Source organism: Toxotes jaculatrix, chromosome 11 (genome assembly GCF_017976425.1).
Source record: "Toxotes jaculatrix isolate fToxJac2 chromosome 11, fToxJac2.pri, whole genome shotgun sequence".
Classification (NCBI taxonomy): Eukaryota; Metazoa; Chordata; class Actinopteri; family Toxotidae; genus Toxotes; species Toxotes jaculatrix.
Window position 1 is genome coordinate 19,103,878 of NC_054404.1, and position 12,263 is coordinate 19,116,140.

Sequence of the window (12,263 nt, forward strand, 5' to 3'; positions counted from 1 at the left end):
AAAGAAACTGCAGGTAAAAGCTAAGACTGGAAACATGCCTCATTTTTCTCACTGTCAACAAATCCCACGAAAAGACAGAAACCAACACTGACCAACTGTTTGTGTGTTAAACTCTGATCAAGTGATCATCAAAAACTATTAAAAACACATCAGTGAGCCACACCATTGCACTGAATGACATGTTACCCCAATGGATGGGATGAACATCAGCACTGTAGTTTATTATTGATAATAAACTGCTTTAAACACAAAATATAGAGTAATTTCCTTTAAACAGATAATAAAATTTCTTGAATGTCACAACTTGTGTGTTTCTTTTGTCCTGATCTTTGCCTCTCTTGTGTCACATCAACTCCAGTCTCAGATTTTCTTTTTGTATTGTTGACAATCCAACCTGGATTATTACCTTGGCTGTTAGGCTGTGGTTTAAATCTGATCAAATCTGAGCTACAGAACAACATGACTCAAGCTGAATGAGAGTGAAAAAATCTGAGAACAGTTTCTTTTTGTGTCTACCACTTTGTCAGATCCTATACATCGTGGTCCATGATGTCTGATGTCAGTGCTTTTGTTCGGATGGCTCCATGTAAATGTGATTCCCTAATAAACCTAACAACATAATTAATAACATAAACTTTGTTAACTTTGTTTTAACTTGGTTAAAAGTTTTTCTTATGAATAATACCTGGGAGAATGCAACTCAAATGTATTCATCTGGTGGCCCTTAATTCTCCATGTAATAAAAAGACTTTGAAAGCAGAGCAGAGTGAAGCCTCCTCATGTTTTGGCTCCTCTCAGATAAGCTGCAGTGTTTGTTTTAGGGATGTCGGCCTGCCGGTACGTCACCGTGTTATATGCGAGCTTACCATTTATGGTAGAGCTAAATCCCAGGATGTGGAATGTGCCGCTCCCAAACCTTGAATTCCTGCCAGAGGACCTCTGCTGAAAGTGGAGAGAAAAAACTCTGGGCATAGAGCCTGAGCGAAACACGTCCTTTCTTGTGGGGTTTACATGCGTCCTCAGCAGTCCTTCAGACATACCAGTGAAGTCCTTCAAACTGTTTGTTTTTCACTGAAGCCCTAACAATATATATAAGCTCTCTTCAAGTTTAAAGTACATCTGCTCCTGACTGTTCAGGCTGTAAAAACACATCTATCAACATCATCACCCTAATAGGATTTTGCCCATCTACCATACATATGTAGCCCCCATAGGACTCACAGAGCAGCCAGTATAAGTGAACCATGCAGCCTGAATGACATTACATTAGTTATCCTCTAACATTTATTACAAGCTTATGTCTACACTCACAACTTAAATAAATAAATAAAACTCTCAGCTCTATCGCTGCCATCATTCACATCTTGGCCAGGAATCAAAACGGATAACACACCAAATGGTTTAAATGGTTTATTAAATATTGCATAATACTGAAGTCACAGCAGTGTATAGTATCTTTATTTTAATATTGTCAATGTAACAGCACTGCAAATTGAAGCAAACAAATCAAACCTGTTGCGGGTTGTGCGTCTCATTAGACTAGTCCATTCTTATGATTATTAATCATTAAGTTGAAGCATTGTGTTCACACTTTTTAGGTACTTGCACAGTAACTGACAAGTTCTTAGTAAATGTTCTCCCGTCACAGAGACTAGGACTAATGGAAAAAACCATGGTTACATTAAATATGTCATGGATACATTTCAGTGATACTCCCCCTCCCACAAAAAAAAAAAAAACCCAAAACAAAACAAAAAAACATAAAAATGAAAATGAGGCACAATTTTGCATCTAACATAAGGCATTACGATCCTCACAAATGGCAGCGTAATGTTCATATGCGTCAAACTTCCTGTGCTCAGTAACGCTCCACTCTGTGCTTTGCCAAAAAAAATCCTTCAGGTAAATAAACGGCTGCAAGTAACTGAGAGCTCAATCTGACGCTCCCATCGCTCGCAGTCTGTTTTATTTTTTTAAATGTACATATTTACAGTCCTTCTTGTGCCGTGCTGCTCAATAGTCTGCATGTTCATTCAAGATGAAAAGTCAGACGCTTTTTTTTGTTTTTGTTTTTGTTTTTTTTGTTTTTTACAAATTATGTGTACACTGTCTGCGCCACATTCATATATTCATACATTCATACATCCTGTGATGTTTTATGGAACACAGTCTCACAGAAACAATCTATAGTGAGGTGCGTTGCGACTGAATGAGCGATTGTTCATTCGCCAATGAGTCCAACTTACAGTCTAGTGTGTTTGAGACAGAACAAACCTCTCTTCTTCTTGTTCTGTCAGGCAAACTATTTTGAACGAGCCTACAGGTCAACAGACTCCCAACCTATCAGCACAGTCATGAGGAGCTGGAGTTACACAGGAAGAAAAATGTTTAGCCAGCAGTGGAAAGAAAAAAATGCTTTTGTGGTGTAACAAAATACCTGAACATTATATCAGCGTTACACTGGCAAACCCACAGTGCAGTGGCTTGTATTATGTGGTTTATCTTGCTGAGACAATACTCTGACGTTGGCAAAATTGTCAGTGATGACATGCACAGGAAGGAACATCTGATTTTGTCTGAACAGCAAACATCAGAACGGATGAAACACTGATTGCTACTGAATTTCATTAAGTTAATGTACGTGAACAACTATCAAACTTCATATATTACTGTGTGTTAGCCACATACAGCTTCAGACCATGTACCAATCAGGTCATTGTATTATCATCAAAGCACAACTGTTGCACATTCAGATGCAAAAAAAAAAACAAAGGTATAGTAAAGATATGCTTTTAGATATAGTGATACTTTATATTTCAGATTGTGTGCACTCAGGAGATCATAAAGAGCTACACTAAAAGGCAGGATCACTGATAGTCTGGAACCATTTGACTGGAAATGTGTGGACTGGGACGAGGATCTGACTTCAGCTACATGGAGCTTTGGACATCTCACTACACCAGCCTTCCTCTTAGAAACTAAACAGGCTTTAAAATACTTTGCAAACTACACCCATCTGCTGCTCCAAGCAGGTCATAACAAGCACTAAGAGCTATCTGCGTGTATGACAACGAGGAATCTGATGAAAACACAAGCAAATAAAAACAATAGCTATTATCCGTGCATGTGGAGGGCCTCTTCTGACAGGGTGTGTTACACATGATCTGATGGTGCTGGAGATGAGGGAGCTCTGTACTCTGCAGGAAGATGGTTCTGATGCTTTGACAGCACAATTCAAACCAATCTCTTCCATCGGGGTGCTAGTGATGCTCAGAGAGCGAAGAGTGTCAACCCTGTCATCACTACTTTTTTCCTCAAGCTCAGTGCAAATATAGAGGCGTTAGCTGATAGCGTTTCATGCTCCGATTGCATTTGTCAATGTCTTATTGATTTTACAGTGCATGCTGTCCTAATGCTGACCTTATTATCTGCATCATTCCACTAACTGTATTACCCAAGTTGCAGTCATTACATATGAAAATATGTAGCCATATTTGGAAGGCCTCTTAAAGTTTTCTGTACACATTTACATGGCTAAAACATACAATCTTGTCAGTAAGGGCATGATTAAAATCTCATTATGCTTTTAAAAATCAGTACGATTATCTTCTAAGACACCTCGCTGGCTTTCATTTAAAACATTAAATAGCTGTTTGTGTCATCACTGATTAATCTTCTGTCATCTTGTTAGGTGGGATGCACCCTAAATGACCAAACAGGAAGTTAAGTGCTACCACGCCTGTTCTGTGGCTGAGCTGGAGCCAGGCGTCTACCACCAGCTACCTTACAGGCATCAGCCATCAGCAAACACAGTTTACTTTTCAACAGAGGAGGTATAAAAGGACAAATAAATAGATTTTGAAAAATATAGGATGTGCATATACACATTCTCTTAATTTTCGTGAGACATGCAACACAGTCCACGGGTTCGGCATGTGTGCTTGATGTGGTTACTGAGAAAAAGAGAAGCTAACAGCACACGTCAACATTTCAGTGTTTCTAGTCATGCACATGACTGTAATAACTGTTGTATAACAACCTTTGGATAGAAAATGAAGGCAATACTGAACCGGTATCTAAAGCTTTTGGGTTACACTGGGTTTTGAATGCTGTGATGTTCTTGAAAAGTGGCAAATACAGACTTCACGGTGATTCAAAAAGTTAAATGTAAAAGAAAGCAAAACAGGTACATAAGGATTAGTGTTTAAACTCCAGAGGGCACTGAATTGACGTCATTTTCAGAAATCTAAACTCAGGAAAATTGAAAATTGTGGATAAGAATGAGTCCAGGAGTGAATCACCACATTAAACTCCTAACGTGTGATAAGTTGACCCAAACACTGAAGGTTTTCTTTATAGAAGTTAAATCAAAAGGAGGTGATTTTTATATTTTATCCATGTGATGCACAGTAAGCATCATACTTAGCTAATCATGTTAAACACCTCTGGTCCTGAAAGGCAGCTCATGACAAACAGCTCCAACCCCACATCACACAAAAAATACATTCTGACCCCTCCAAAGTCCAGTTCAGGTACTAAGATCCTCTCTTTGATCCATAAACACTGCTCTGCTGCCGGCCTCCAGACTGAGGTGCTACATAAACACTTGTGCACTGTAAAATTACATGGACAAAATGGAAGCTATTATCTGTACAATAAAAGCTATTTTGGAGGTGGGGTTGGGGGGGGTAGGTTTTCACAGAGAAATTCCACGGGTGGAGATGGACGTATTCCGTCAAGAAGTGTGTAAAATGTGATCAAGGTGTACACCATACTGAGGTTTGGGGCAGTGAGCTGTCTCTGTCTTCGCCTCGTGCAGTTTGACATACCTCAACCAAGCCGTTCACTTTCCCCAGACAAAACAGATTCGCCTGGCTAAATGACTATTCTAACCAACAGCCATGCGCGATAGTAATGACTTCCCAAGCTTGACAGGCAACCATGTGTTACAGCCAGATTAGATATCTTTACAGTTTCACCTCCTTCACGTAATTCCCGGGGAAAGTCCCAAACTGTTTTGTCCTCTTTGAGGTTCCTGTAGAGAAAGAGAAAGAGAAACAGAGATCAGGAAAAAGAAAGAATGATTTTGTCTTGCATTAATGGGTAAAATGAAACTGATTTTAGTACAAAATAACACATTTGAGCTACTTTTAGTGAAAAGACTCAGCGTGTAAATTGCACTCAGTCATCTACTGTCATTCTGTAGAAACCCTATATGGAAGGAAGTGACAGTGAAGATCACTCTACTTCTCCAGGAGCCCTGAGCATGCACATTGCACGCGTGCAGTTCTTTGCTGTCATTCTGCAGAAACCCTATATGGACTGATGTGACACACTGAGTGTGACTGCATCTCTGAAGAATCTGTCCCGAGGCCCGCGGCACATACCGACAAACCAGCCGTCGTCACACTTCTCCATGACGCTGACGAGATCTCCCTCCTGCAGCTCCAGCTCGTCGTCGTTCTGCGGCACGTAACTGTACAAAGCCTGGAAACTGGAGCAGGATACAAAGACAAGCTGTTAAACTTGCAGAGCTGAGAAGACACAAGATATGAACTCAGGAAAAACTAAAGTGTGGGTGTCAAGCTGAAACACAGACTTTACTCACATTCCACAGTTAAGACGACTCGGCTCCGGGCTGCTGCTGTGGGACTGGGGTTGCTGGGAAATGATGAGAGATTGTTTACTGGGGTGGGGGTGCAGTCTGTGGATAGAGTCATGGGGGTGGTGGGACAGGGTGCTGCAGTACCTCACCGAGGTCTCAGCTATATTCAAGATCTCATTACACACTGCCTCCTAGTAGTAGTGGGTGAAGTCATCAGAGAAAGACAGACAGCGGGCCCAATGAGAGTCCCGGAAGAGGCCGAGGTGAAGTTGAGGGGGGAGGTGAGGAGTTAGAGAGGGAGGGGGACGAAGGACGGGGCAGGAAGGTAGGTCCAGTAAGTAGCAAGGAAGAAAAGGAAGTGATCCGTTAAAAGCCAGTAGAAAAAGCAGAAGAGATGTTGGTGGAGCCCAGGAGGAGAGGCATGAGGAGGCAAGACACCAGAGTGAGAGCATGTAGACGCAAAACATTAAATATTAGTTCACTTTTTACAAGATACTGCTGAGTATGAACATGCAGGATTAAAGGGACGCTGACAGTTTAAAGAAATACTCTGACATGTTGGGTAACATTCCTATTCTCTTTCTTGCTTTGAGTTAGTTGATAAGAATTGATTCCACTCTCGTGTCTGATCATTTAATATGAAGCTGAGGCCAGCAGCTGGTCATCTTAGCTTAGCATAAATTCTGAAAACAGGGGAAAAACAATGTAGTGGTGATGACCAGTGTTGCCAACTTGGTGACTTTCCTGCTAGATTTGGTGTTTAACGATTCTTTGGGTAAAAAAAAATCTAGTGAGTCTTCAGGCAGACTGTAACTCCTTTCCCATGAAGTGAGTCAAGCTGATATAACTCTGTAAATGTGCTCTCATGTGGCTCTGGCCTTCCAGACTAACTGTGTTCAGTGTGTGTGTCTGTGTGTGTGTGCCAGCAGCAACATGCCCAGTCGACCAATTACCAGCCAGACAGAAATGTGAATGAGATATTTGTCTGGGGAATTCCTTCTCCTGTATTTTTGCTGTAAACAATTTAACTTGGACTATTTAAATTTTTATTTTTCCTTAAAATACAGTTTACAAGAAGGAGGAGTTTATTCCACTGTCTGGATCCTCTCTGTTCACGACACTTCAGGTCCACAGTCAACAGCATTCATAAAACGTATTTGATATTAGAGGCAGGTTTAGATACATACTGATGAGATGACAGCAGCTTGAAAATAACAATAAGCATGACGCATAACCTTCCAAATCCTTTTTTTTTTTTTTTTTTACAGATAAAACATGAGTAACATGTTAATTATTGAGCTTTAGAGGTGCTGGTAGGTGGATGTTTGTCTTTCTGCTACTAAAACTAGCTGGACGCTGCCTTCAGCTTCATACTGAATGGATGAACACGAGAATGACACTGATCTTCTCAACTATCTTTTAGCATGAGAGTCAAATGTTACGTCCCCAAAATATCAAATCTATTCCTTTAAAGGGAGGATAGTCCTCTAATATCTCACGTCTAACATGTGGCACGAATATAGAAGACATAATGGGAGTTAAAGATGATGTGACTCAATCTTTGAAGGTGATGGTTATGGTTATAATGTTAAACATATGATGAAACTTCTCATTATTTCTGTGGATCTTTAGTAGAGATCCAAGGAAGCTCTGTACCACCTTACCGCAAATGAGTTAACGTTGTTGTTATCCTGGATGTCGAACAGCAACACAGGGCTTCTGGAGCTTCGTCCATGATGGTCAGCCTCATTCTTCACAAACTGCAATGAAAAAATGTCACATCAGCCAAGACATTTCAAAATGAAAGCTTATTCTCTGGAGTTTGGACCTCGAATCCACCTGCTGTAAATTACTGGCATACTTCAGAGACAGTCAGGTTGCACTTCCTTGTTTGTAGGTAGAAATTTCAGCCTCGCAGCAGCTTTTGAAACAGAAGCCAACATGTGAAACCAATAAATACTCACTAATAAATATGTCACTGTCCTAAATAAACGTCCAACCTCCAATGGCATTCATGTTACGACACCTCTGAATGGAACAACAACAACAACATGCAACCATACGCTGAATTTTATGAAGACAATGTAACTCGAAACTCCTAAATAAATGCCAGTACAATAGTTCCTCTTACAGTCCTTCACAGTTAGGAAATCTGAAGCTGCACTACATAAACACTGAGAAACACTGTAAATCATTTGCGTGTTAGCAGCACACACACACAACAACATGCAGACTTGCAGCCTTGAGCAGTGTGACAAGGTTTAACTTATTCTGCCTTGACTAAAGCAGCAGATTCAACATCCAAAGGACTAAAATCAACCTCATGTCAAATCTACAAGTTAGTCAAGTCTTCAGTACTTCATCCAACTCCGCTTTAGGGAATCAAACTGTGGCCAAAAGCCCATGAGTGAACACCGCACACCATGCAGAAGATACCTCTGCAGGGCTATTTTGCCTGCTGCCCGGGGCTGCGCGGCCCCTGTCCCCCTCTGTGCCTTCCCCCTCCGTCAACTCCTTTTCCCCCCTCAGCCAGCCCTCCAGCACCGGCCCACCACAGGGGCTCACGCTGCGTGACAGACGTGCAGAGGGAGGGGAGAGCAGGAAGTCCTCCCCCTGAGGTGGGGTGAATGTGAGGAAGGGAGTGGTGGAGTTGGGTCTGGGCGGGTACGGCGGGGGCAGAGGGGAGGCAGATGGGGAGGCCATGGGGGAGATGCAGTATGGGCTGCCGGTGATGGGAGGCACAGGGCTGGCAGAGAAAGGTGGGGGCAGGTACTCGCCGCAGCGGTAGGACACGGTGGGCAACGGCGGCAAGGGAGGGGTGGGGGCGGCAGGAGGGCTCCCTCCTCCCACAGTCAGGGAGATCCACTCAGAGGAGACAGCGTGGACCTCAGGGGACACGGAGCGGCGGGGGGAGCGAGGGAGGGGTAGGGGGGAGGTGGTCAGGCGGTTACGATACAGCTTTTTAGAGCAACAGGATGAAGGAGATGGAGGCAGAAGAGAAGAAGAAGGGATGAGAGAAAAAAAGGAAATGAAAGATGAAACAAAATGAAATAAAATTTCAAATTAAAGGTGGATGTTTGTCTCTGGATTCTGAGATGTAGTATTAATAAAATAATAAAAAAAATCTGGGTCAGCTCTCCACTACATCCAGGGATGTGTCCCAAGACTGACCCATCAATTTGGCTTTGAGGCCTCACCTGAGGAGAAGCATTGGTGCTGCGCTGTGGAGACTGGCTGACAGGTGGGTCGGGATACTCCACTCCGTTTTTGACACGGGGTCTTTTGTGCACTTCTACGTAGGTGACGGGGAAGATGCCTTGGCGGTTGGTGCCTGCGATTTTGCCTTCATACCAGTTCTCATCAACTCTACGAATTAGCGTGATCCTCTCTCCCTGTACATGTCCAAAACATTGATCATAAAGTTATTATCAAGTTCCTTCTTTAGATAAATGAATAATTAGTGACAAAAGTATTAAAATATCACTATTTAGAAAAACCGATCCCCACTTCACACCTTTCTGAAGGACATTTCCACCACTGTGTCTCCGGCGAAGTTGAAGCGGGCGACAGCCTCTCCATATTCCAGGACCTGTACTGGGGCACTTTTCTTTGGCTGGGCTTTCTCTGTGGGGGGAAGGAGCTGCACAAGGAGACAAACAGCACAAGCTGAATGGCCAAGAAAAAAAAAGTGTGGCTTGCAGAAAAATTACAATGCAAAATATCTTTAAAAATGCAGAAATTATTTCTGTAAGTCACTGTCAAAAAATATGAATTACAATATAATGAACATATTGATCAGTGACAATTTCTGCTGCTAGCTGTCCTTTGAGAATCCTTCTTGTGAGTGAAGGCAGAGAGAAGCCACACACCTCAACGTAACTTCGGGGGAAAATACCAACTCTTCCATGATGTTCCCCTTCATACCAGTTTTGATCCACCTGTCGAATGATGTACACAATGTCTCCTTTCTGAAACGGTAATTCCCTAGAAATGTTCCAAAGAGATGAGATACTGATAAGAAATGACAGAAGTAACAAACTGTTTTACAAGAGTATGAGAGCTTGGGGTACAGGTGGTCTATTACTATTATTCCACTATTATGAGTCATTTCCAGTAATTGTCAGGTTTACTGGCAGAGCTTCATCATCAACGCTACCTGTGAGGTACGAGTCAAAACGGCTACTAATCATTTAAGTAGTGTCTGCTCTGCTCGTAAGTAAAAACACACAGGTTGGAGTCAGTAACACAACATCATTGTTGGACTGGATTGCAATAAATCGTGAGGTGTTTCTCTAACATCGACATATAAATTCAGATTATTTCCACTTACTTTAGAGTTTCTGCTCTGAAGTCAAAGCGAGCCATGGCTGGAGTTTTCTGTGTATGAAAAAGAAACCTGAGTGACTCTTATTTTATGACCACAACTACATAGATATTCTTAGCACTGCACTGAATCAATGAAAAAGTTTTCCAGAAGACTAAACACTCGTAAATACCTACGTCTTTGTCACTTTTTGGCTATTATTATACTCTCTGCGCTTTGTCATTTATGTATGTGAAGAACAGATCTTCTGGTCTTTGTTGTGAACTCTAAATCTGCCTGAGTTGTCCTTTCAGTGCCCCCCGTTCATAAATATTCCAGTAATGACAGGAATGAGGTGCTTGTGACTGACTGGGTTACGTGTCCTCTGGAGCATTCCCAGTTAGAAGCTACTGTGGGATGTTTACTGTCAGACTGGTCTGCTAAGACAGCAGGTAAGCACAAGGGTGCAACTACTACAAACGTCTTCAAACCTCCATATACAGTAATCAGTGTGCACTGCCGAGTCTAGAAATCTACAGTAAATATTCAGTGGTAAACTCAGAAACTTATATTCTCCTCTCTGTTATGGCCGTCACCCTCTGAATTTTGGACCTGGAGGAGAGAGAGAGCCATCTGTGTCTACAAAAATCCTGCTGACAAGCCCTTCACAACCCCCCCTCTATCCCCCCACCCCCACCCCCCCAACAGCCTGAGTCACACACAAACTGACAAAGCATCTGTCGACTTTTTTCCTGCTTACAGAAGGATAAGACACAGCCCCGCATTGTACCTCGATGCCTGATTTCCTTTTCTCTGTGTTATCTGTGATGTTGAGCAGGTCTCCGAAGCGCTCGTTGGTGATGAACTGGTGGTGCGTCGGGACAATGCCTGTGTGTCTCCTCGACGCTGTGTCAGCCTCTTCCTGTTCCCGCTTCAGCCGCCGCTGCTCCTCCAAAATTTTCTGCCAGGAAACCACACTTGAACTTTGTCCCCTCCACATATGGGTCAATTCTGCTCATTTATTCATGTGACACACTGTTTTCGATGTATAATATATGATTTCCTCATTCATAACACAGCTTTACTAAAGCATTGTCAGTGAGATGTAAAAAGTGAAAAGTTTGGCTTCATTTTTAAGGAAATTCACCTCTTTGTCTCCATGACGCCTCCGCAAGACTTCATCCTGGCTCTCCCCGTGAGCTGGGGACGAGTCTGGAACAGAAACAGAAAGAAGATTACGCCATGAATCACTTTTATCGTCAACCTCTAGGCAGATCATAATAAAAAACAAAACTTTTCAATAAGAAAATGATGATATTACAGTCAACTCCTTAATTTTCCTCCTCCTTCCAGTGAACTGAATCATAAAAATATTGAATAACTACTGTACAAACATGCATGCTTTAAATGAACACCATAATCTCTGCAACACTAAAACAAAATGCACACACACACATCCAAAAAGCCAAATGTAATCCTGCATGCACATAGGGATGAACACAGAATGACCCAATGTGTGTTCATGAAAAAGAAAATTAAATGCAGGAAAGAAAATGAAACCTACGGTATCTTGGCCATAGGAAAATAAAAAATGACATCATGGTTTTACTGATCAACCAACCAGCATCCATTAGTTTACTGAAGTTTCACCTTATTAACTATTACGTAGTTTGCTTCCCACGCCACCATAGATGTTTCATTCTGTGTCCCAGCGAGGGCCACAAGAAACAGCTATCAATGTTTCATGGTTTGTTTCTGATGCTCCAAGTACTGGCTGTTACGTAAAAGAAATGAAAACAGGGAACACAACACCTGTCTGACTAAAACAAACCTTTCATGGTGAGATAATGAAAGATGGCAGGTGTGAACAATCCCCAAAAAGCAGACAAAACAAAAAAATAGAAATACAGACATGATGAGGCATCAGTTTGAGAGAGCGTATGCAATGTTATATCATAATATCCTGCTTAAACGTTACAGATGAATGCTGGGATTGTAGTTTAAGGTAAGGCTGTCAAAGTCATTGCCTATGTAAGGATAAGATTTTGCACCTTATTATGGAATATGAGACAAAAATCAAATTTCATCTGCATTTTTCTGATGCCGCAATAAAACAGAGAAGTCAGTCTGAATCCATGTAATGCTTATGCAGGCTCTGCCACTATTGCATACAACTCAAACCTGATGTCACCAGGAGATATATACATTACCAAAAGCTGCCTGAACCTCCTACAGTGAAGTGTTTTGATGCGTTTGTGGGACCATACTCAATCACAGTGAAATGGGAGAGCACCAAACAGCACACTCAGAATGAGATGGAGGCTTCCCTGTCACTTTGTAAACACAGCACACAGA

General features: G+C 42.0%; 1 protein-coding gene across 1 annotated transcript in view; it reads right to left on the bottom strand.

The window, feature by feature from the left end:
- Positions 1–2,022: 2,022 nt before the first annotated feature.
- The window catches only part of LOC121190031 (sorbin and SH3 domain-containing protein 1), a 33,970-nt gene continuing 23,729 nt past the window's right edge, over positions 2,023–12,263 (bottom strand). Inside the window, exons 18-28 of the mRNA XM_041050575.1 lie at positions 11,056–11,120; positions 10,699–10,869; positions 9,936–9,982; positions 9,475–9,589; positions 9,120–9,245; positions 8,803–8,997; positions 8,042–8,563; positions 7,270–7,365; positions 5,609–5,796; positions 5,388–5,494; positions 2,023–5,035 (exon numbers count right to left, since the gene is read on the bottom strand). Of these exons, the coding sequence (XP_040906509.1) occupies positions 4,968–5,035; positions 5,388–5,494; positions 5,609–5,796; positions 7,270–7,365; positions 8,042–8,563; positions 8,803–8,997; positions 9,120–9,245; positions 9,475–9,589; positions 9,936–9,982; positions 10,699–10,869; positions 11,056–11,120 (1,700 nt within the window). The 3' untranslated portion in view covers positions 2,023–4,967. The remainder of the gene's footprint in view (positions 5,036–5,387; positions 5,495–5,608; positions 5,797–7,269; positions 7,366–8,041; positions 8,564–8,802; positions 8,998–9,119; positions 9,246–9,474; positions 9,590–9,935; positions 9,983–10,698; positions 10,870–11,055; positions 11,121–12,263) is intronic.